At 33.0% G+C, this 22,035-nt stretch overlaps 3 protein-coding genes across 20 annotated transcripts; 2 read left to right on the top strand and 1 right to left on the bottom strand.

The window, feature by feature from the left end:
• The first annotated feature begins 333 nt into the window (after positions 1-333).
• tum (Rac GTPase activating protein tumbleweed) lies at positions 334-9,419 on the top strand. Of its 3 annotated transcripts, none has more exons than XM_076364597.1 (11): positions 334-724; positions 1,091-1,293; positions 1,367-1,521; positions 1,591-2,002; positions 2,080-2,249; positions 2,333-2,459; positions 2,543-2,775; positions 2,854-3,151; positions 3,217-3,392; positions 3,482-3,551; positions 9,299-9,419. In XM_076364597.1, the coding sequence occupies exons 1-10, from the start codon at positions 640-642 to the stop codon at positions 3,540-3,542; spliced, it is 1,920 nt and encodes a 639-aa protein (XP_076220712.1). In that variant the 5' UTR covers positions 334-639; the 3' UTR covers positions 3,543-3,551; positions 9,299-9,419. The 3 variants fall into 3 exon arrangements, with proteins under 3 accessions (XP_076220712.1, XP_031836062.1, XP_031836061.1); XM_031980202.2 differs by lacking the exon at positions 9,299-9,419 and adding an exon at positions 8,827-9,230; XM_031980201.2 differs by lacking the exon at positions 9,299-9,419 and having other exon boundaries at positions 3,482-4,280.
• Iml1 (GATOR complex protein Iml1) lies at positions 4,035-16,074 on the bottom strand. Of its 16 annotated transcripts, none has more exons than XM_076364552.1 (26): positions 15,498-15,768; positions 14,893-15,408; positions 14,286-14,670; positions 14,079-14,204; positions 13,541-14,012; positions 13,280-13,476; positions 12,921-13,207; positions 12,616-12,845; positions 12,321-12,536; positions 12,117-12,263; positions 11,870-12,016; positions 11,215-11,223; positions 10,102-10,319; positions 9,820-10,022; positions 9,572-9,746; positions 9,295-9,495; positions 8,460-8,555; positions 7,885-7,958; positions 6,415-6,522; positions 6,136-6,343; positions 5,961-6,069; positions 5,626-5,859; positions 5,381-5,541; positions 5,128-5,296; positions 4,605-4,921; positions 4,035-4,546 (listed from the first exon to the last, which is right to left on the bottom strand). In XM_076364552.1, exons 3-26 carry the CDS (start codon positions 14,634-14,636, stop codon positions 4,349-4,351), a joined length of 4,653 nt encoding a protein of 1,550 aa, XP_076220667.1. In that variant the 5' UTR covers positions 14,637-14,670; positions 14,893-15,408; positions 15,498-15,768; the 3' UTR covers positions 4,035-4,348. The 16 variants fall into 16 exon arrangements, with proteins under 16 accessions (XP_076220667.1, XP_076220695.1, XP_076220694.1 ...); XM_076364580.1 differs by having other exon boundaries at positions 5,626-5,853; XM_076364579.1 differs by lacking the exon at positions 7,885-7,958 and adding an exon at positions 6,894-6,964.
• Positions 16,075-16,626: 552 nt separating this feature from the next.
• LOC116428620 (uncharacterized) lies at positions 16,627-21,377 on the top strand. Its single transcript, XM_076365953.1, has 8 exons — positions 16,627-17,185; positions 17,277-17,639; positions 17,718-18,021; positions 18,108-18,364; positions 19,156-19,225; positions 19,360-19,999; positions 20,739-21,154; positions 21,217-21,377. Exons 1-8 carry the CDS (start codon positions 17,051-17,053, stop codon positions 21,360-21,362), a joined length of 2,331 nt encoding a protein of 776 aa, XP_076222068.1. The 5' UTR covers positions 16,627-17,050; the 3' UTR covers positions 21,363-21,377.
• The last annotated feature ends 658 nt before the right edge of the window (positions 21,378-22,035 follow it).

The following is a 22,035-nucleotide window of genomic DNA, read 5'->3' as shown; positions in this document are numbered from 1 at the left end:
TATGATTTTATCTGAAACAAATTTGAATTCTGGCAAATTCTACTGCCATGTTAGGCGTTAAAATTTTAAGAAGAAATATTGAATTTATTATTATTTTATTAGTACTCCTTATAGTCTCTGGTTAAAAATTAGTATGTTTAGTAAATATTCTTACCATATTTAAGAAAAGATTTCGCCTTCTCTTGATAATAAAAGAAAATTTGTACTTTAAAACACGAATCCTTCGACGCTCTCAAACTGCTGGCTTCCCGCTCTGTGACAGTGGGAGACACCTGATGGACTAATAAGGAACTTGACTGTTCTGTAGAACAGCTCTCTGATTGGTCAATTTTGAAACCCGGAAGAAAGCGGTTGTTGCCTGTTTAACGTGCAATGGCAACGGTTTTGTGGCGCGATACTTGGGGTGTTCGTCCGAATATAATTTTTAAGAAATATACGTAGAAATCTGTGATAGAAATGTCTTACGCGTGTCGGGCTATTGATTTCTTGTGCGACATTTCAATAAATTGATGATCGTAACAGTGTAATCGGTGTAGGGGCGAAATAATCGACGGAAGATTGTCACAGACCTGTTGCGCGTTCTTCATACATGACAAAATATTGTAATTTCGTTTTTGGTAACGTTACATTGGATTAAAGATGACTACGTCGTTGTCATTATTGGCGAGCCACGATGAGGTGGTGCGATGCACGGATGTACTCGTAAATGGAGCCTGCGAAGAAGGTATTTTCTAATGCTTTTATTACGTGCTTACCCCCCACAATGCTCTATCGTTGATAACGCATTCTTAGAAACATACCTTGGCAAGATGCGTACACGCAACATGCTGTGGAAATATTAAATTTTCTTAGGGGGAATATTTTAATTTTGTTAGGTAGTTTTATAATGTTTTCATTCTTTTTAAAAGTATTCGATAAATGATTCATGTGATAATTCAAGACTGCTTAAAACAAGGATTAAATTATAGGATGCTTTCTATTTTTATGAGAATGTTCCGTAATAGTTTTATTATTTTTGAGAGATGTTATATGTTAAGGATTATTAATGTTTCTTAAAGGAGTTTACTTTATATTAAAACTTTTCGCATAGAATTTTTACAATTTGCAATAAATCAAGAAGAAATGAGACAAAAATGGCTGGCATCGATACAAGAATGTCAGCGTCTTCATTCAGCTTTAGAAAAAGCTCATCAAGAAGCAGCAGATTTAGATCGTAAATTAAGTCATGCCAGACGACTTCTGGATGAGGAAAAACGAAAGAGGCGAACTGTTGAGGAACAAAGAAATTCATTGGTAGTTAAAATATTTTATTGATATTTTAAATTCTTTCATAGCATGCTAGATTTCATTACTCATGTATGTGTAGGAGAGGCAAATTGCTATGGCTAGGGATCTTTTATTTAATGACGGTGGAAGAAATTTAAATGACGAAACCAGAGAGAAGTTGCAGTTTTTAAATAATACTACATTGAATGGCCGTCACAGTAACATACATGTCAAAGATGTACACCAAAATGATAAGTGAGTTTTTATTTATAGCAACAATGAATAGCTTCATTCGCAATAGGTACTTAGTAATTAATATTTTAGATTAAATACTATAGCGGAGCTGGACTCCACTGGTTCTATATTAAGCGACTTAAGTTGTTTCTCCAAGTCAGAAGATGATTTAGATACCAGTGTAATTGTTCAACAAAGTCAAAAGAAACGAGAATGGAAGGAACATAGACCTAGCGGTGAATATTCTGCAAAAAAACGTCGTAGCACAGTACAAAAGGTTGCAGAACTAAATTCATCTGACAGAATAATAGCTACAACTACTGTAGTTATGCCTAAAGAAGGTCCTATCACTGCATCTTCTGTAATCGAGGCAATGCCAGCAGATGAAAATGCAGATCCACAGGGTCCATTACATAACTCTTGCAAAAGGCACAAAAGTGGTGATCGCAGTAAATCAAAAGTAACACCTGTTAACAAAAACGATGTGCAAACAGATGCTGTAGTGAGTTATGATTTCATACAAAGAATATTCATTATGAAATTTTTTACTCTCCTTAATTTTCAAAAACTTCCTCTTAGCCATCTGCACCAAAAGCTGATATTCTTACATCAGGATCAGACTCTGAGGGTGTTTTTAAACCTAGTCCAAATATAGGAGGATATACGTTAAATACAAAGTCTGCTAGAGGTCATAGTTTTATAGCTAAAACAGTAATTAAGCCAGAAGTTTGTACACCCTGTGATAAAAGGTACAGATATCTATGCAAAAACTTAATTTCATTCATACAAACAGTTCATATATTCAACAGTCTAAGATTGAACAATATTTCAGAATTCGTTTTGGTAAAGTAGCTTTAAAGTGTAGAGATTGTAGAGCTACAGCTCACACAGAATGTAAAGATTTGGTCCCATTACCATGTGTGCCCACTGGAAATACACCTACTTTACGTGGCACTTCAGTGAGTAATTATTTTACGTTTACAAAAATTTGTGTTAATACATAATGATATAAAAAAACTATGATTGCTATCATCATTACTAGGGAACTATAGCAGACTATACACCTATGATTCCACCAATGGTACCATCATTAGTGGTTCATTGTATCAATGAAGTGGAATTGAGAGGAATGGGCGAACAAGGTTTATATAGAGTAAATGGTGGTGCAACAGAAGTGAAATGCTTGAAAGAAAAGTTCCTTAAGGGTAAAGGTGCTCCTAATCTTTCTGATGTTGATATACCTACCATATGCTCTACCCTTAAAGATTTTCTAAGGTGTGCTGACTTAAAAATTTAATTGCTAATAAACATACTGGTAAATGATTATTAATTGCTACTAATAATCATTATTAGATCTTTACGGGAGCCGTTAATTACTGTAGGATTATGGGCTGACTTTGTTCGTGCTACTGCTATTACTGATAAACAAGATGCTGATGCCGCTTTATATCAAGCAATTTCAGAATTACCTCAGCCTAATAGAGATACTCTTGCCTTCTTAATATTACACTTACAAAGAGTATCAAGTAGTCCTGAATGTAAAATGCCTATAAGTAATCTGGCCAAAGTTTTTGGGCCCACATTGGTAGGTTACAGTTGTCAGGAGCCATCACCAACTTCTTTACTTACAGAAACCAGAAATCAAGTTGCGGTAAGTTTCGTAACGCAGCGTAATGTGGTTAAACGAGCCTTTATAAATATCAAAACATTTTACAGATAGTTGAAAATTTGTTGAAAATTCCTTCTGATTATTGGGCAAATTTCGTTAATCCTGAAAATTTAAATAATGTTACTACTCATAAAACAGCTGAATTAAGGCATACACCATCCACGGAATCTTTGCTTAAACGTAGTACTTCCCGCGGCTTCTTTAACACTCCACTTGCCTCTAGGTACGTGTTTTTTTTAATCGCCATCGCTACTTAAATTTTGTATATACTATATATTTTTTTTCTTTTTTTTGGAATGCTTGTTCCAGCAGAACATTTATGAAGAGAAATAAAAAATACTTCGCAACACCACCCTCTAGAGCAGGTTTCTAAAAAGTATAGGTACGTATATATTACATAAGTCAAGGTACAAATATGCGCACTAATTATCGATTATTTAAGTATAATTACACTTTAGTGTTTAAAAATGTGCAACACAATAATTCTGTTTTGTTCAAAAATTCATGACTATTTAATGCAAATAATTTTTCGTGTAATTCAACGGTAACAATAAGTACTATTAGATTACGCTGTTAGTGTGTTTGAAGTTAAAGAAATTAAACTATTAATGACATAATATATTAAATATAATTATTTTGTACATGCGGATAAATATAATAACAATGATAATCTCAATATTTTAAGTTGAGACTAAAACGTACTTAGTTATATCTGAATTTAGTACAATTCGTTACATCCGTAGAGATTCGTAAACGTGATACTTTTTGTTAACACTGACACATGTAAAAATTTCCGACGGAATAAGAAGAAAAATTGTTTTACTTCAATATGACTTAACGTTTAAAATAGAAATACACGAACGGGTAATAAAAATTATAAATTTATTATTTCTAATTTTGTAAAAATAATATCTGCCTTATACAAATTAAAGTAAACTCGTCAATGTATATTACAAAAAAATTTTTTTAATTCATTTACAACAATTTTAAACGTTAGCAATAGTATTTTCAATTTGTACATACTTTCTTTACTATCGTAATAATAATAATTGTATCACAAATATATGTTACAATTTAAAAGAAATACACAATTAATTATGGCAAAAATAAATTTTTTCGCTATCATAACGAAAATGTAAGCTTATGAAACATTGTCCATTTGATATTTCAGTCGGTGCCTTAAAATGTCCGTGTGCCCGATTTTTCTTTTATTTCCCAACAACATTCCCAGAAATATTTCAGTCTATTATCTCCATTCGAACAAAAGTGTCGAAAATCTTGAATAAGTTTCTTTTGAAATAATTCATCGCCAGCCAGCGTATATGATAACTTCCATTTCCGACTAACCATATGGTTCCACGACCAAAGAAATCCAATCTAGGGAAAGTAAAAAATTATTCATCTATTTTCTCCTAAAAACATACATTATACTTACCCTTCTATCCATGCTATAATCATTTTTATTTTTCCCGCTAACATGTCTTGTGATGTAAGCCTCATGTGGACTGGGCTGATCGGGATGAACTGGATATCCTTTTTGTCCTGTATTTCGTCTCACAACATTTGTAGACGTTCTGGGACGAAACCTTGTGTTTGTTGTAGAAGGAATAAGGATAAATGCATTCCCAGTCATATGGACGTACTGGTGATCATTTTCTGTGCTTTCTATAAGACATGGAATGAAGCCAAATCTTTGTACAATTGCTTCTTGGAAGAGAAAGAGTCGTTGTGCACAGGTCTCTTCTCGAAACTCTGTAATCAATATTTCTCAATCCAGCATTTTCAATATTTTATCTTTCGATATTTAAATTCGTATTAACACTTTGAGCACCCAAAAGTCAACACAGCCAGGATATAAATTTCTTATTTCTCCAAACGATACGGCTGCAAAAAGCTGTACGTCATCAAGAATTGGGAAACGCAGCACTCAAAGTGTTAATATCAAAATAATAACAAACCTTCAAAAAGAGGTTGCTTATTTGTCATAAGACATTCCGTATTGAGTGGTATAAATATAGGCCCTCTTAGAGGATCGCTTTTCAAAGTAAATGGTAAAGCCAGTAGATCACTAGGAATAGGAACCATATGAATACCACACATTTGAGCTTTCCGTTGCCACACGAAAATCTTCCAAAAATATTTTGACATTAATGCCTTATGAAATTTCATTGTTAATATGTATGATATATAGAGTATAATTCATATTCTTACAAGATCGGCAACTATGCTGCCAGATGATGCTACCCATTGTACCACGAGTTCATAAGAATGATCCACTTTGTATATAGACTGATATCTTAAGTGACCCCATTCAATTCTATCGCTCTTATTATTTATGTCGATGTCTAAATGAGTATGCTTATATGGTGGTGCTATAAAAATGCCAATAAAAAAAAAGAAAAATAATTAAGATAGTAAATTGAGGTTGCATGAAGTATCGAATCATTACAATATACCTCGCCATTCTGGGTCGTGTGTATAATCTATTAAGTCTAAGTCGTCTTTAAGAAACGATGGCACATTTGACTCGTCAACTGTATCGCAGCAAGGTATATTTATTGGAGACGACATTGTTGGAAAAGCTCCTATAGAAGTAGGTTCACACCAACTTTTCGGTGCTTTTATTTCTACTTCTACCCATTCATTCTCAAAACTTTGTAAGTCGCCAGTGGGTGAAAAACAATCTGTTGCTTGAAAACGTAAATGTTACAAACAATACTTTGAAAACGTAAATGTAACAAACAATAATTTGCAAAATTTTATACAATGTATAAACGGTATCGCTGCTTACCCCTTTGATTTTCTTTATCTTGTACTACATGGTATAAGTAAAATCCTAAAATAAATGGCTTAGAAAAATCACCAGAGGCATGGCAGATCAATTTATCTTGAATCATTCCCTGAACCAGAAAATCAAATTAGAATGTAATTGATTATTCGACACTTTCAAGTAGAACCTTTCTTACATTCATAATATTAATAGCGCCATCAACTGTTACCCCTCCCTCTATGTGATTGTTTAACCACTGCACCGCATCCGCGCTAACAAATGTCTGACTTGGAAGCGATGGATGTTGCGTAAGGAACCCTACGCCAGACTGGGAATGTTTCATTGCTTCTAGAATTTCATTATTTGGTGCAGTACTTTTTATCTTCATCATCTCCATATTTGTACTGTCGGACAATGTTTACGTATTAATTACCATGATAAGCGAATAACGTGATAGTTTTATCATTTATTCTACCTGTCTTCGTTAGATTCAAAGTGATCCTGTTGTTGTTCGAGTGAAAGGGGCAATACAGCTTCGCTAGCTGGTGAGATTCGGCCCCTATCCATAATTTTAGAGCCTGACCTGATAATGATAGAGGAAATAAAATTACACGGTGTTTTTACCAATAAAAGAATGCATGGAAAATGGAATATACAGATAGAACATAGTAGAAAGTAAGCAATGTTTCAAATTGCAATATGAAAAGCCACAAAATTTCTTTGCATATGCATATAATTTGCATTTATCTCAAACCATCATTATCATAGAATGTTCTCTCAATAATACGTATGTACATTATAAATTATATAAGAAAATATTCTTTGGTGATACATTAGAAATTTGTTCATTATTTCCGTATGAATACACCTGATATGTACATGCGTATCAAACAGTTCTGAATACATATTCAATTTTCTAATTGAATTTAAAGAAATTAAAAGAGTAAAACCAACCTGTTTGGCACGTGGCGAGGAGTGTCGAGGCACGTGCGGGCAGTCGCAGCGGTATTCACTACATGCCTCTCCTGTACAGAGAACCCCGTCACTCCCTCACTCACTACCAATATCTTCTACTCTACAGAGTATTTGTACATTTTACAATTCTTTATTTAAGAAGATAATCGTTATAATGTCATTCTTAGTCAGAAACAAACTGTTACAAATACTCTGTACCTTATATTTACTAGATGATGTAAAGAAAGATAAAAGCAGTTGGAAGATACAGAATGGATACTATATACAAAGATTTTCGAAACATTTGCAAGAACAGTTTTTCTTTGATTCATTCGCATCCCTTGAGAAACAGTGTGCCTTAACAGTTCCATCATACTTATCACCATCATATAAGCATGTAATATTCATAAGCACATTACAAATAATTCTGTTTAATACAATGTGACCAGAGTACCAAAGTTGCACGTAAAGAGACTTTATTTCTCCATCTCCTCAGAAAACATGCAGATGTGCAGTTTGTAAAAAAAAAGTGTGTCATACGTATGTGTATATATACATATATGATATTTCTATTGGCAAATCGTTTTAAAAAATATGTCATATTTAAATATGGAAATTTGCATCGTATAATTCATTATATATTTAACTGTTTACAATAATTGCTATATTAAATTTTTACTTGCAAGTGACATTGTTTTAGTTTGATTCCAATGTTATGCCATTAGAAATGTCATAAAATGTTTATAGCATAAAAATAATAAGTCTTCATTGGACTCACGTCAAGGACGAACTCATTCGCGTATACATGTAAAAAAAGGGATCCTGTTTAACGATCGAATGCATGTACCACAAAGCAGAAAAGCAACATGTAAAAACCATCGAACATTAAATTGCAATGGTCCACCATTACAAAGTAAATATACTGCAAGCTATACCATTACATTTGCGCAAAGCAACAATGCTGAAATCATTAATCTAAGCTTGTTCAAACCTTGGTCTCGGTTTCTCTGGTAGACGATTGCTTCCAAGTCGCTCCCTGAAGGGAGAGCTGCCAACTAGACTGGTCTGAAAAGCATGATGAAGAGTATGGGTAATTGTAAATGTATGAAGAAGCTCATGATCATGAAGATGTATATCTGGTTTGTTTAACTGTAATGCTATAATTGTTAACATTATATCGACAGAAGAGTATTAAATTATGAAAAAATAAGAAATAAATTATATATGTCAATAATTTGCATTACATAAAAGCTTGCTAAAAAAATGTGCGCATTCAAGACAAATAACAGGCATGGTTGCATTCATCATGAGATATGTTGTGTAAGCTGTTCGAACGTTCTAAATATTATGTAAAATAAGGTGGTTAAATTTAATTGCAGCTATAATATCCACTTATGTTCATATTAAATGGTGTTTAATGCAGAAATAAAAGACATCAAGATCTCAAAATTGTTCCTAATTGCCGTAAAGGCAAAGTGTATGTAGTAGCTTGAAGCCTAAGTATAACGATAAAATGTCGTCGTATCGAGGTTCAACATATCGAGGCTACAGGATGCGAGGATATACCTGGTTAGTGAGGACTATCAGGCTCGTGCTGTGCCTGCGTCTGGTCAAATGAGAGGCAGGATCTCTTGGGGGAACACCACCTAGACTCGAAGGGTTCTGAAACATATCATGCTAAATACCCTTCCCTATACTAACATTCCGCTAATCTATTTGAATCTACTGTTATGCGTATATTTTTTGTGTAGTTGTGTGATCTCGGCAATGGCAACCTGCTGGCTGTAATATCATTTTAGAAAATGTTATACCAAACGAAAATAGTTAATATATAATCAAATTCACTTTTTTTTGGGAATGTTATATCTATTATTATTTTAATACCAAAAAAGCTGGTCAAAGTAATCGTGCTCTTTTTGTCTTGTATTTTTAGCAGCGACGTGTCTACTTATCTAGTGCACCATGTAGGATCACACTAAATATCAAAGTGACACTGTGATAAAACTTTCACACACGCACTGCAAGATAACGAGAATTTACGGTTCATGGTATCCAATAAAATAATACATACTAAATAACAAATACATACTCAAAAGTAAAATTAAAGCATTGAAATAAATGGCATTAATTAGGCATTGTACATCAGGCATGCGACATCCAATTTCAAAGTGCGATAATATAGCATATAGTATAATACAAAATAAATTATTTAAAGAAAACTTTTTTTATCATTTAAATAAAGAATATCAAAGCAACTTTTATTGAATACTAAAAGAATTATCTGTTTCATTTTTTTTTTTCACCTAAATATAAACCCAATAATTTATATGCATGTACCAGTTCCTATAAATGGAATAATCAGATTATGGTATATGTAAAATAATTATTTTTTATAAATTACCCAGTTTTTGTTGGAATTTGGACGCCGTATTTTATTGGGCCACAACTCGATGAATCGCAAAAATCCATCCATAAGGGAAACCTGTTCTGAAGTTGTGAGGGGTGTATATATATCACATCTCGATGATCCATCTACAAATTTCCGATTTACTGAATTGTGCAAAGGCAGTAAAAATACACGAAACCTCCAATATTTAAGAGCCTGTAAATTTTTAATTGCAATATGTAAACATTATATCTTCAGCGTCATTATTATTATCATATGCATCAATATATACCTCCACTAAAGCGAAATCAGTGTGACCTCTCGTACATATATAATGATCTAAATAATTCCAATTATAATTTTCTAATTTTTCTGTTGTAAAAGACACCCACGATACTTCATATGTGTCATGATGCGGTGCATGAAAACGATAACGGTAATGAATGTTAAATGGTGGGTAAGGATGCCTATAAAAACGAATACTGAACATAGTGTTTTGTTCATTTTTTGCGAACTAAATCACATAATTAAATTATTTACCTTGGTCGATATCTTGTAACCGTTATACTGTTATCGAATAAGGATATCTTATGGAAAATTCTACCGATACTTAATAAGTACTCTTCTTTGGGCTCTGATTCTGTTTGCCGACCACGCATCACAGAACTTATTGCTGGGACTGCACTACCAGGTGTATTACTTTGATTTTTATTATTTGTAGGTAAAATGATCAATTGAAAACCCTTGAGTAAAAAGTTTGTATATATATGTTTATAAAAGAATTTGTTTTGCGAGTACCAATAAAATTATTAGAATAAATACCTGTGCTAGCCGTTGTGACACAAGCTCTTTAAACACTTCTGCAGTTGTTAAAGGTTTCTTATATATCGCTCGTTGTTGAGCAAAATCTGTATTTACATCATCCGGTAAAAGATTATAATCCGAAACGACATAATCATTTTGCAAACTCCTTTTGTCTGGGAAATAATCTGTAGTTATAGGTAAACATGCTGGAATTGTTAGCGATTTCCAATCGACACCTAAAATATGAAGCATAAAATACAAATGAAAACACACGTTTCGAGTTAGTAGAGAAAGTAGAAAATTGATATAATGCTTGGTGTTAATTTTATATGTAAATAAATATTATAAGTAATCACTTGTAATATTTAATAATAACATACATGTGTATCAAAATAGTTTCATTAGTGCAATATTAAAAGTGCTACTAATATGACCATTACTGATTACTTAAACATGCAATGCAAAATATATTAATTGTAATATATTTCAATAGATCTTCAACATAATGGAGAACACAGACTCATACTATGAAGCACAAAAAACTGTGTAGAACTTACAATTATGGTACTGAAATATGTACAGATTTATGCATAGTTGGTGCAACCAAATTACTTTATAGTCTATAAGATGAAGGAGCATGTGCTAAGCTAATACAAAAAAGTAGATTACTATGTATTAGTCTTAAATGCTACAAGGTATTATATACTACGAAATTGTATTATTTTTGACAAAGGAATATAGGAATTAAAGCTGTATGATAAAGTGAAAGGAGTATAAAGCAGATGAAAGAATGTTTGAAGAATGCAAGATCTACAATAGAAACGATTTTGTGAGAAACAAATGATAATTTCAAACAGTGTGAAGGTAGAAAATAACGAAAATTTCTAAGTAGGTGTATACATAATAATAATAATAATGATAAATGATATTATTATATATTACAGTATTCAATAGACTACGTGTAGAAATTACTTTAAAATTAGAACTCTTTGTGATTGGTAAAGAATATACATGCACAGAAGAATCATAAGAACTTGAGCAATAAAGAACAAAAACACCTATAACTTTAATGCCCTAAAAGTAAATGTGTACCATAACCGAATCAACCCCCAATAACGTATGGGCGCTAACCTATGATTGCTGTTTAATGTGACATCATAGTTGTACATCACACACGCGTCAATGCATCCAGCGTTGCATCCCAATAAGACGTACCATAGCATGGAAATAAATTTAACAATATTATTCATATAAATGATCGATAAAGTTGAAAAATAAATATGATTATATCTAAGAATGAAAATACTTCTTATGCATGATGGTTATGAAATTATGTACCAAAACTTTTATTGAATGTACATGAAAAGAATTTTTTTTTAAGTATACACCAACTATTTTCATTCTTTAAAAAAAATGATAGATCATTGCAACATTAGTTAATCCTTTTAAATATTAATTAATTAAGTAGGAAACTTAAGAGCTGATATTTTTCTAAATTAATGGACTTATTAATTTATCTTCTAAAATACAATTAATATTATGCATTGTAAATATTCAGTGCTTGTTTAATTAAAAACAATTTCAAAATTCTTTCTTCAAACTATAAACTCATTTCATGATAACTTGTGAATAATAACATGACTAGTATTGTTATTTGGATGAATTATATATATATATATATATATATATATATATATATATATATATATATATATATATATATATATATATATATTTGCTAATCTATTTTCCTTGTATAATTCTTATCAAGTAAACATATGCAAACCTGTAGTTAGTGCTGGTGTCCACTCCTGTTCACCAGTAGCACCCCATAACAATGTTAAAGATTTATTTCCTGTAGAAGATATTGGATTTCCACCTTTATCACTACTTGACAAAGATAGATTTAGTTTCTGTGGTTTATTTTTTATATCTGTAAAGTAGTTATGAAACAGTTATAAAATTACATTCATAATCATATCATAGTTTATAATATATATTAATGATATACGTAATTAATATAAAATACTAACGATCTTGGAATTGATTTGTACTGGAGATTTCAGTATGTTCCATAGGTGATCCACTTACAGTAGAAATAACATCGGAATGTGGTTGTGAACACATTTGTGCTGGTACAGCTTGATAGTGGTGTTGTTGTATTAGTACGCCAGTTGGTCCTATAAAATTAACTTGATTTAATTAAATATCCATATGGTTTGTTTTCAAATCTTTACCTTTGGGGAAAATATGTGTCCATCTTCGTCTATTACTAGTAAGTTTTATTGTAACATGAGAAGGGTCAAATGGATTAATAAGTGCTCTACTAGGTCTGATAATATTCGTTGGTTGAGATATTGTATTTGTTGGACTCCCAGCACTACCAACAACTGGTCTAAAGGGTGGTGATATTTCTGAATCTGTTAAATCACTTTTGATTGATGTTCTTGATTCTATTTGGTATAAAATTAATAATTATTGTATGCATATAAGCATTCTTTAAAGTAATTCATACCATTTTCAGGCACATACCATTAATCTCTCCATTTGATTCGCTACTGGTAATATCATCTGTTCTGTAAGGTATAGAGATTGCTGCACTTCTTGTTGCAGCTATTGGAGTTGAATGTAATTCAGGTGGTGGATGATGAATATCAGGGTCAGACATTTTTCTTTTTAAAAGTTTTAGTATATGTGCATTATTATGTGTTTCCATGCTAGCAACACTTGTCTTTTTTGTCCTAGTTGTAACTCGTTGTAGACTACTTGCATAAAATGGTAAAATTTAATACTTTAATACAAAACTTCTAAAAATGTATTACATACTAATATTTTACCTGGAAGTATGAACAGAGGGTAACTGAAAAACTTGAGCATCATATGCATCATAGTCGAATAAAGAATTATGTAAACATTCCCTTGGATCTTCCTGCAAAAGTTTGTTTTTACATTGTAATTTTCCATTTTCTATTCCTGATTGTTTTGACACCCTCTGAGGAAGTTTTATGCGGGGTATAAATGTTGAATAAGGAATTTTTTTATTTGTTGAGTAAAAACTGAGATTAATCCAATGTGGCATACTATAGTCATCAGGTGCATTTATGGATGTATCTTTATTATGAAACTAAAATTATATTATGAATATTATTGTGCAATAATATATGACCATTTAATATTATCAGTATGTTAAAAGTACCTTTAACAAAGGAACTGCGTGTAATGGTTGTTCTCCAACACATACTAAATCACTACCAACACCATTATCAATGATTCTCTGTTTTGTAACATTTGTTAATTCTCTATCAACTTCAAAAACGCCTACACCAGGTGTAATTACCACTGATAATTGACCAGTTCTGTCAAAACTACGGTCTAAATAATGTTTTTCAAACACTATAAAAAAGTCAGATTAGGAATATATTATAATTCAATAATATAACAGTTACTTTGCTATTACCATTTAATGACATATTTAAAACTTCTAAAAAATTTCCTTGTGCAGCTGTTGAATTTACTGCTTTTGGTATAATATCACCTGGTTTCTGATGATATTCTAATACAATTTTTTGATAATCTGTAAACAGTTTACGTAATTGAACCAATACATTGCTCCAATCTTCGAATCTTTCATTTTGTACAACCACTCTGTAGAAATCTTCATAAAATCTTCCCCTATAATCATGTTGTAAACATTCGCGCATATGATTTGGAAATTCTTCCAAACTAGTAGCATTGTAAAATGTTCTTGAAAATAGAACTATTGTTACTTCGTGATTGCTACCATTCTTTTTCCATTTTTGAAATAAATCCGCTAAGAAGCCGTTAACTGCTTTTTCAAAATATAAATCACCATGAATGTCAAAATCCCACATTTCTGAACTCATTTGAATAAAGAGGTATACCATGCTTGTTGAAGAACGAAATACAACCTAAAACCAAAGTTTCTAGAAACAAGTACTTTAGACATATTTTGCAAATTAAATTACGATAGAAACCTTAGTATCATTATTTATAACACCACAAGCAACACGATCTCCTTGTGACCACATCTCGTACACCTGACATCTTATGCTACCTCCGCAAAATTCAATTTTTTTGTTCATGTATACACAAGTGTTGACCTGATGAAAATTTATGTGAGGTATAAAATGAAAATATTAAAATATCTATACTTGTATCCAGAAGTAAATAAAATGTTCTACCAAGCTGTTTTTCAGCCGCCACATTTCACTACGCCCCAAATATTGATCTTTGAAGGTAAGTTCAACAGAATCCAAAGCTACATCATCCGGATTTACAATATTCATATAGACATCCCCAAACGTTCTTAGTTGGAACATTGTTGCTACATTATTTTCCACACTAATCGTTTCACGCCCTTGTAAATCTTCTTTGAAGGATGTAACTTGCAGTAGAAGACGGCTGAATTCAACCTCTGGATGATAAATTTCGACAACATCTCCAGTTTTTATACCTGGATGATCTTTTGGATTGATTATAAGGTCTTCTTCACTAAAGGTTTTTTGATGTACTATCAACTTATAAAGCTTCATTTTTAGCCCATTACTCTGTTGATAGTAAGTTTAACTGTAATATATGATAAAAGTAAATTATAGATGTTTGAATATACGCAAACATTATCATGCATTTCATATATACTTTATAAGATAAAATTTCCATAGTTTCAAAAATTTGAAATTAGTTATGATTGAAATTTTAAAGCACGAAATAAAATGTTTATTTTGCATGTTTAGTATCATTAGACATACTTTACATGCATTTAAGAAAGGTAAAAAGCAATTAACTTACTATCAATATTTACCCAACATAAAGTAATCCTTCAAAATATTTAAAATAAGTATTTCCTTTTATATGACACATTTATATGTTGTTAACATATATATGTTATTAACAATGCATTGTTAAAAGATGACAATGTACTATTATTATCAAAGAATAAACAAATGTATACTACAATTTATGTGAATTCCCAACACCTTTCCCTCCTCCAACTTAATTTATAAAATAACATAAATGATGTGAATTGTTTGTTTATCCTTTAAAGTGTATCAAAAATTAGCACTATGCACTAGGGGAGAATAATTAATATCAAACTCAACATCTAAATTTGCAGTATGCTTTATTCTTCAGAATTTTGATGACACGCATCTGTTTGGTAGAAAAATGTAACTAGCCATCAAGTTTCTTTTATGCGATCGATAACGTAATTTGCTTGATCCATTAATCGTGTGCAGTTAGTTGTATACCAAGGTAATGTAATCACAATAATATACACAGAATCTTGAAAGGTCTGTAAATACCTTCCTAAGAAAAAGCACAAAACTAATAAAATGGAAACTTCCTTAAGCCAAAATGTTATTGGCAATAATTAAATCCAAAACGATGGAAGGTACCTTATGTTGTTACAAACTGATAAATCATATTCAACTGCGACGCAAACAACAGATTATGGGCATCAAAATGTATATTATTAACATTACGTAAAGACTATTCACTATGCTTCTACTTTAGTGTAAAATTTACATTTTGTTTCTTCTATACTTTATTATATCATGTTTATTATAATAGGTATGTAATAGGATATTTAGTTATAAAATATGGTTGATTATTTTAGTACCATATGTGAATACAATGTATCAATTAAATTATATCACTTGTTACCAAAGTTTTACCATCTATATCTCACATGTGAACATAGGTGAAATATTTTGTTTCTCTATGAAAAATATATTTTACTGATACTAAATGCTTTAAAACAATGCTGTGTATTATTATTATTCCATAAGAAATGTTAATAAACGTCTGTGTAATTACTATTTCGTTAAGTTTCTATAAATGGTGATTCATGCCATACCTATATAAAGTAAAAATTTAGTTAAATCATAACAAAAAATAATGTTCTATTATTTGACAATTTTTTTATTAAATCTTTCTTTCATAATGTTGCGTAAGGAAACTTTCTGACAATTGTACGATAATTAAATATTTTATGGAATTACCAATTAGACGCGAAAAGTTCATACTAGTGCAATCTAGTACTAAAATTATGTACTAATTGGTAGTAGTTCAAGTATTTTAGCATACATAGCACCACTGTTCATTTCTACGCGGTTAATTTTTTTATTTCATTTAATATTCAATTATTTATGGCTTTTCTTAAGATTTGTCCTTCACTATTATCGCATGAAAGATTTATAAAATATGATCAATCATAGAATACATTTTTTACTTCAAATTAGCTACGTTTTTTATAATTTTATATTTTATGACATGCCAAGTCAAGTATTACGATTATTTAATTAATTAAATAATAATAATAAGTTATATAGAATTTAGTTATAATATTATACAAAATAGATGCTAATTTTCCATATAAAATTAAATTTATAGTGCAATGCAGAAATTGTGAAAATTCTATTTGTGTTCCATTCAAAACTGTACAATGATTTTGTATTAATTTAAACAAATTTATTACTTAATATCAAAATCAAATTAAATCAGTGTAGAGTTATGCAACGTTGTCATAGTTACGTAATTTATTCTATAGATATTTTACGTAGATTTTGAAATCTATTGCGGTTTGGAAATGCAGTTGTGTAATGCAGCTATGCAGTTTTTATTGCGCAAATGCAGGGTTACCATTTAACAGGTTCCTAGAAATGCGGCGTCTGCTAGAGCACTGACAGTGCTTTGTTATCGGAAAAAGTGTATTTTAATCTAATCGGTGATAAGAATTTAAGCCTTACGTATATAATATGAATTTGATAATTAAATTCTAAAAAATGTATTTCTTCAGTATTCTGCTGTCGGCAGCCTATTCTGGTTATAGTGTTAACTTTACTGTATCACATAGAATGTTTAACCTATATATGATGTTTCTAACGTAAAGTGTCAGTGTGATTGTTATCTAAAAACTGAAAAAACATCTCTGATTAAATGATGAGAGATGCGTACCAGGGGCCTGCTAATGTTCCTTATCTGCATAGCAGGGAGCAGCATTGTTTTCATTGCTTTCAGCAGTCAACGACCCTCCATTCAGACTCTGGTTACAGAGACTCACAAACAGCTACGTAACTTCCAAGTAAATATATAAATCCTTTGATAATATTTAATTGTATTAGTATGTTGTATATTAATGTTAGAGCTTATTCCTTTGCCTCATATTTTTTCAGGAAAATTTCAAAGATGTTGAAGAGAAACGCTTGGTAACAGACTCTAAGTATCTTGCGATGCTTGGTTTAGATGGGCAAACAAGCACAACACCCTTTAGTCCTAAATCACAAAATGTGACTGTTGTCTCTCTTATAAGGCCAGGAAACGAACAGCACATTTATGGCTTTGTTAGAAATGTCAGTCATTTTTTGCCAAATAATAGTATTGTCATTTATAGTGTTGGTTTAAATGAAGATTCTTTGCAAAATATTAGAGCAATTTGTAATTCTACAAAATGTAATGTGACTCAGTTTGACACCAGCCCATTTCCTACACATGTTGAAGACGATAGACTACATGTGTATAGACCTTTAGTTATTCAGGTAATTAATTTGTGTCTACATATGTGATAGCTAACATAATTAATAAAAATATTGAATTATTTCCTTTATGTATCACAGATAGCTTTAAACACATTAGGAAACATATTATACATGGATTCAAATGTGCGTTTGAATTCATCAGACATTTCAAAGTACCTTTCACCAAAATCTGGGATTTTAACTTGGCCTACGAGGCATGCGATTAGCTCTTTAACGCATCCAAAGATGTACGAATATTTTCACGTTTCTGCTGAAAGCTTCTTCTTTCTCCCTTTGATAAGAGCATCTCACTTAGTTATTAGGCATGTTAAAGAAATTAGAGAGAAAGTAATGTTGCCATGGATTCAGTGCGCCTTAACAAGAGATTGCATTTGTCCCATTGGTATGTATACCAGAACTAAATTCATCTGCTTTATAACCCTTTAAATATGAAATTACTATATAAACAACTTATATACATTATTATAGGAGCTCAGTCAGCTGGCTGTCGGTTTAATAAAAAACCACAATACCGGTATTCCGGTTGTCATGCGTATGACACATCTGCACTAAATATCGTGCTCGGTATGCACTTTAATTTCGACGAAACGTACTACGTCCATCAAGATCGGGAAACGTATTTCAATAAGGTTGAACCCGAGGAAATTATAGAAGAATATTTGATGACAGCCAGACAGAACAATACAACTGAACCGAACTTAAGAAATTTCATATCAACTGAACGCTAATTCCTCGACGATCTCAATTAATTTTGGATCGAGAATCAAGTGATACGTTGAACAAGCACAAGTTAATATAAGGATAATTAATAAGTTAAAAAAAAAAACAAATAAAGACTTTAGCTTAAATACCATTTGTATTTATTGCCTGCAAGAACTAAAGATTCAATTTTTTTTCTCAAATAATGGTGCTTGCGATTTTTCTCAGCGTTTCCATTTGGAACGCGCTAATTCGTTGCGCACTACTTAACTGCTATAAAATTCTCAATTCAAAAGTGACAGACTAATTTATAACTCAAAGTAATTTAAATAAAATGTTATTAAATAAATGGGTGTTACAAGGTATTCATTTAATATAAACCGAAAACAGAAACGCTTAAATGAATTACTGTTTTCATTATATTCCATCGTGTTCAATACTTCGAGTACTCGATCAACCACCTCGGCAAATTTTCGTGAATGTAAACAAACATTTATTTTACTTATACGTATAATGTGGTGTCTTGTCACTCGAAGTATTAATATATCAAAACCTACCGCGCATTCAAAGTATCAACCGACATCGAGCGTGATCTATTTGCGTTGCGAAAGTTATCCATGGCAAGTCAACCAAACCACTGTCGGACCATAGTCTTACAGCGTCGCCAGAAGTCGCTTAATGGAGGGTGTTCCTTCCAGCTGAAGGCGACACCCCCGTCAATTTCAAAATCGCGAACGGATTCGTGCGAGGCCACTGTATACCAAAATTAACGGATAAATTCAACGTTAAAGCGTAATTCGATTCGGCGCCGTTTAAGGGGGATTCGTCATTGTTTGTCAGCGAAAAGCGCAACATCGCGTGGATGATGGACGAATGCGCATCCACGGGTACCGTCCGAACTCTTCGAAGGGGCTAGCTGGAAGACGGATCGCGAGCCAACGATATGTGACGTGTTTTTTTAAATTCGACACACTTTTGTCTGATACGAATCCGCATCATATATTACCGGGTCAAGGTTAAGAATACTTGACGATGGTTGACAGCGACGCTGACAGATGGTACGATTGGAAGCGAGATAATGTTAATGAAATGCTCAATGGGGGGGACATTAACGCCTCGAGTGATTTGTGCCTGGCTGCTCCGAATCGATTGAGTTATTCGACTTGCAACGACGGTCAGAAAGAAAGTTCCCGCAGCAATGGGCTTATCCACCATAACGCGATCTCTTCGAGCTCTAGATCCGGCGCGGAAGTCCGGTTCATTAATCCAGCGATTTACGCCGAGACGTTGAACGACGAAGATGAGGAGCGCGAAATAAAAATTCGCGTGAAAGTCAGTTCTAAAGACAATGGAGCTCCGATGGAGGGTAGTTGCAGCGATTCTTCGGGAATTAGCGACATAATGTCTATGTTGGCCATCAAGAATGACCTAGCGACACCGTTCGAGAACCATATCGGTGATCAAGCTTTGTCCCAGAATACCTATCGTTGTTATTCGTTAAATTCACCGGTTGCATCTCTGGAATCTGGCCCTCTACGATCGAAGTCTGTGGTTTCGTGCAGGCCCTCCAATCGGGTTGAGAGGCGATGCAGAATCATTGGCAGAGCAGACGGGAATGACGAACTTTGCTCCGCTAGGCTAGTCGATCCGGAAGTGCAGAGGTATTCCGTGAATTTGTGAATATTTGCTAGAGAGACTTGCCGGTTTAATTTGCAGCCGATTTTCGTAATCTGAAATACTCGTGAACGATCGAAATTGACGACAATCAGATAGCGATTCGATGAATTATGTATCTACATCGTTTTAAGCTTATGTCAGCTTAAATTGGTCAATACAGACCGTTTATCTTCGAGTATTCAATTGGTTGAATTATCGATTACATTTTTGAGTGTCGGTGATTTTATCAGCTCATAATAAATTGCGTCTTGAGCATTTATTCATGAGCCACAAGTATTTTCAGGAGAATGTACTTCACGTATCGGCGAGTGAAATAAGTTTTTATTAGTTTTACAAGATCTGCATCGTATCTTTTTTAATCTACACATAGGCTATTTGTTGAGTGAGAACTTTAAAATTAATATGGAGAATTAACACGTTGAGTGCCATACGATTTTGTCAAGTAAAATATACAAAATGAAAATAATGTAACATCAAGTTATTTAATTGAATTACGTTATTATTATTGCAGGTTTATCTTGTCGAATGTCACTGCATTAGCTAGTATTACTTGTAATATAGAAAAGTTTTCAAATAATCATCGTTTAATCGAATGAATTATAGTCATTCGATTTGGTTGAGGTCACCGGTGACCCCCATAGCATCCAACGCGTTAACTGAAATAAATACATTGAAATATAAAGTTCACTTGTCACTCGATTCTCAAGACATAACGTTGTACAGGTACACTCTAAATGGACACCGAGTGGTGCAAGTTTCCACAGCCTCATTATCCAGCATCAGTATTTTGGAGACCAGGTCGATGAAGCACGATCTTAAAAAGATCCCTTACAGCGAGTGGATGCGATGCAAGCAGCAGGCGGCGAGACAAAAGAGAGAAGAAGAGGATCAGGCGAAGAGGGAAGAGCAAATGGAGGCGGAGAGGTTGGTTCGCGAGAAAGAAGAGAGGGAATCTCGGGAACGGGAGAATTTTCTGAAGTGGAGCGAGAGGAAAAGAAAAGAAGAGGAAAGGAAGAAGGAGATGGTGGCGAAGGAATTGGAAATGCAGAAGAAGCTGAAGGAGTTCGAGGACAAAAGTGTCGTGATGAAGTCTCTGTGTCTTCGTCAGTGGGCTCATAAGAAGAAAGAGGAGGAGAAAGGTAAATCAAGTAGAAGGATACTTCGATTTCTCCTAGGATTCTTATTCGCGATGTTCTCGTAGCTCGCCAAAAGAAAGAAGAAGTAAAACAGAAGAAAATTGACGAGGAAAAGAAGAAAAGATTAGAGGAGAGCACAAAGGCTTATGAAAATTGGCGGAAGAATGCGAAGAACAAGCCTAAGCCTGCTACACAGGGACTTCTGCGTTAGTTTCACTGATTCAATCTTCATATCTTACATTTATAGTATCACCACTGGAAATTTCATTAAGCGTAGTGCTGCTTCTGTAACCTCGTGTTATGATAACTCCCTTAACATCTATCCTCATTTCAATTTTCATTATCTTGTGGTGCCACTCAACTGGCTTTTGAGAAAGATTAATGGTAACAAGTGTCATAACTCTCAAGGATCTCGTTACATTAATGTTAATTTCAAACAACCAGCGCATCAGAAAGCGAAACCATCGTACGTGAATCCGACGCCCTGGCAGGGAATCGTCGACGAGTCCGAGGACGACGAGGTGAACTCGTCGAACGGCAGGAGGACTCACCATGGTCAGCAGGCGAAGATTATCAGTAAAAAGAGTACCACGTATTATCAGTGATGCGAACGTCATCGAGAAATGAGGATTCGAGGACTCTGCAGCTCGAAGACCAGTCATGTGGTCAGTCATTCTACGTCGGGGCAAGGTGCGGTCCAAGGGAGGTATCACGGGGCGAAACGGGTTTCGAACGATTAAAACGGTTCCGTTTCGGGTTCCAGATCTCGTATGCCGTGGCTGTCTTAGAGGACAGAATGATTCTTGCACGGGTTGCGATTAGAATGATGTTCAGCCTCTCTGTTGTAGATATCCTGATAAATAATCTTATTTCGTAGCAGACAC

The sequence above is a fragment of the Nomia melanderi genome, chromosome 1 (genome assembly GCF_051020985.1).
Source record: "Nomia melanderi isolate GNS246 chromosome 1, iyNomMela1, whole genome shotgun sequence".
Taxonomy (NCBI): Eukaryota; Metazoa; Arthropoda; class Insecta; order Hymenoptera; family Halictidae; genus Nomia; species Nomia melanderi.
The sequence above is the reverse complement of the archived record's forward strand: the minus strand, read 5'-3'. Positions and strand labels throughout refer to the sequence as shown.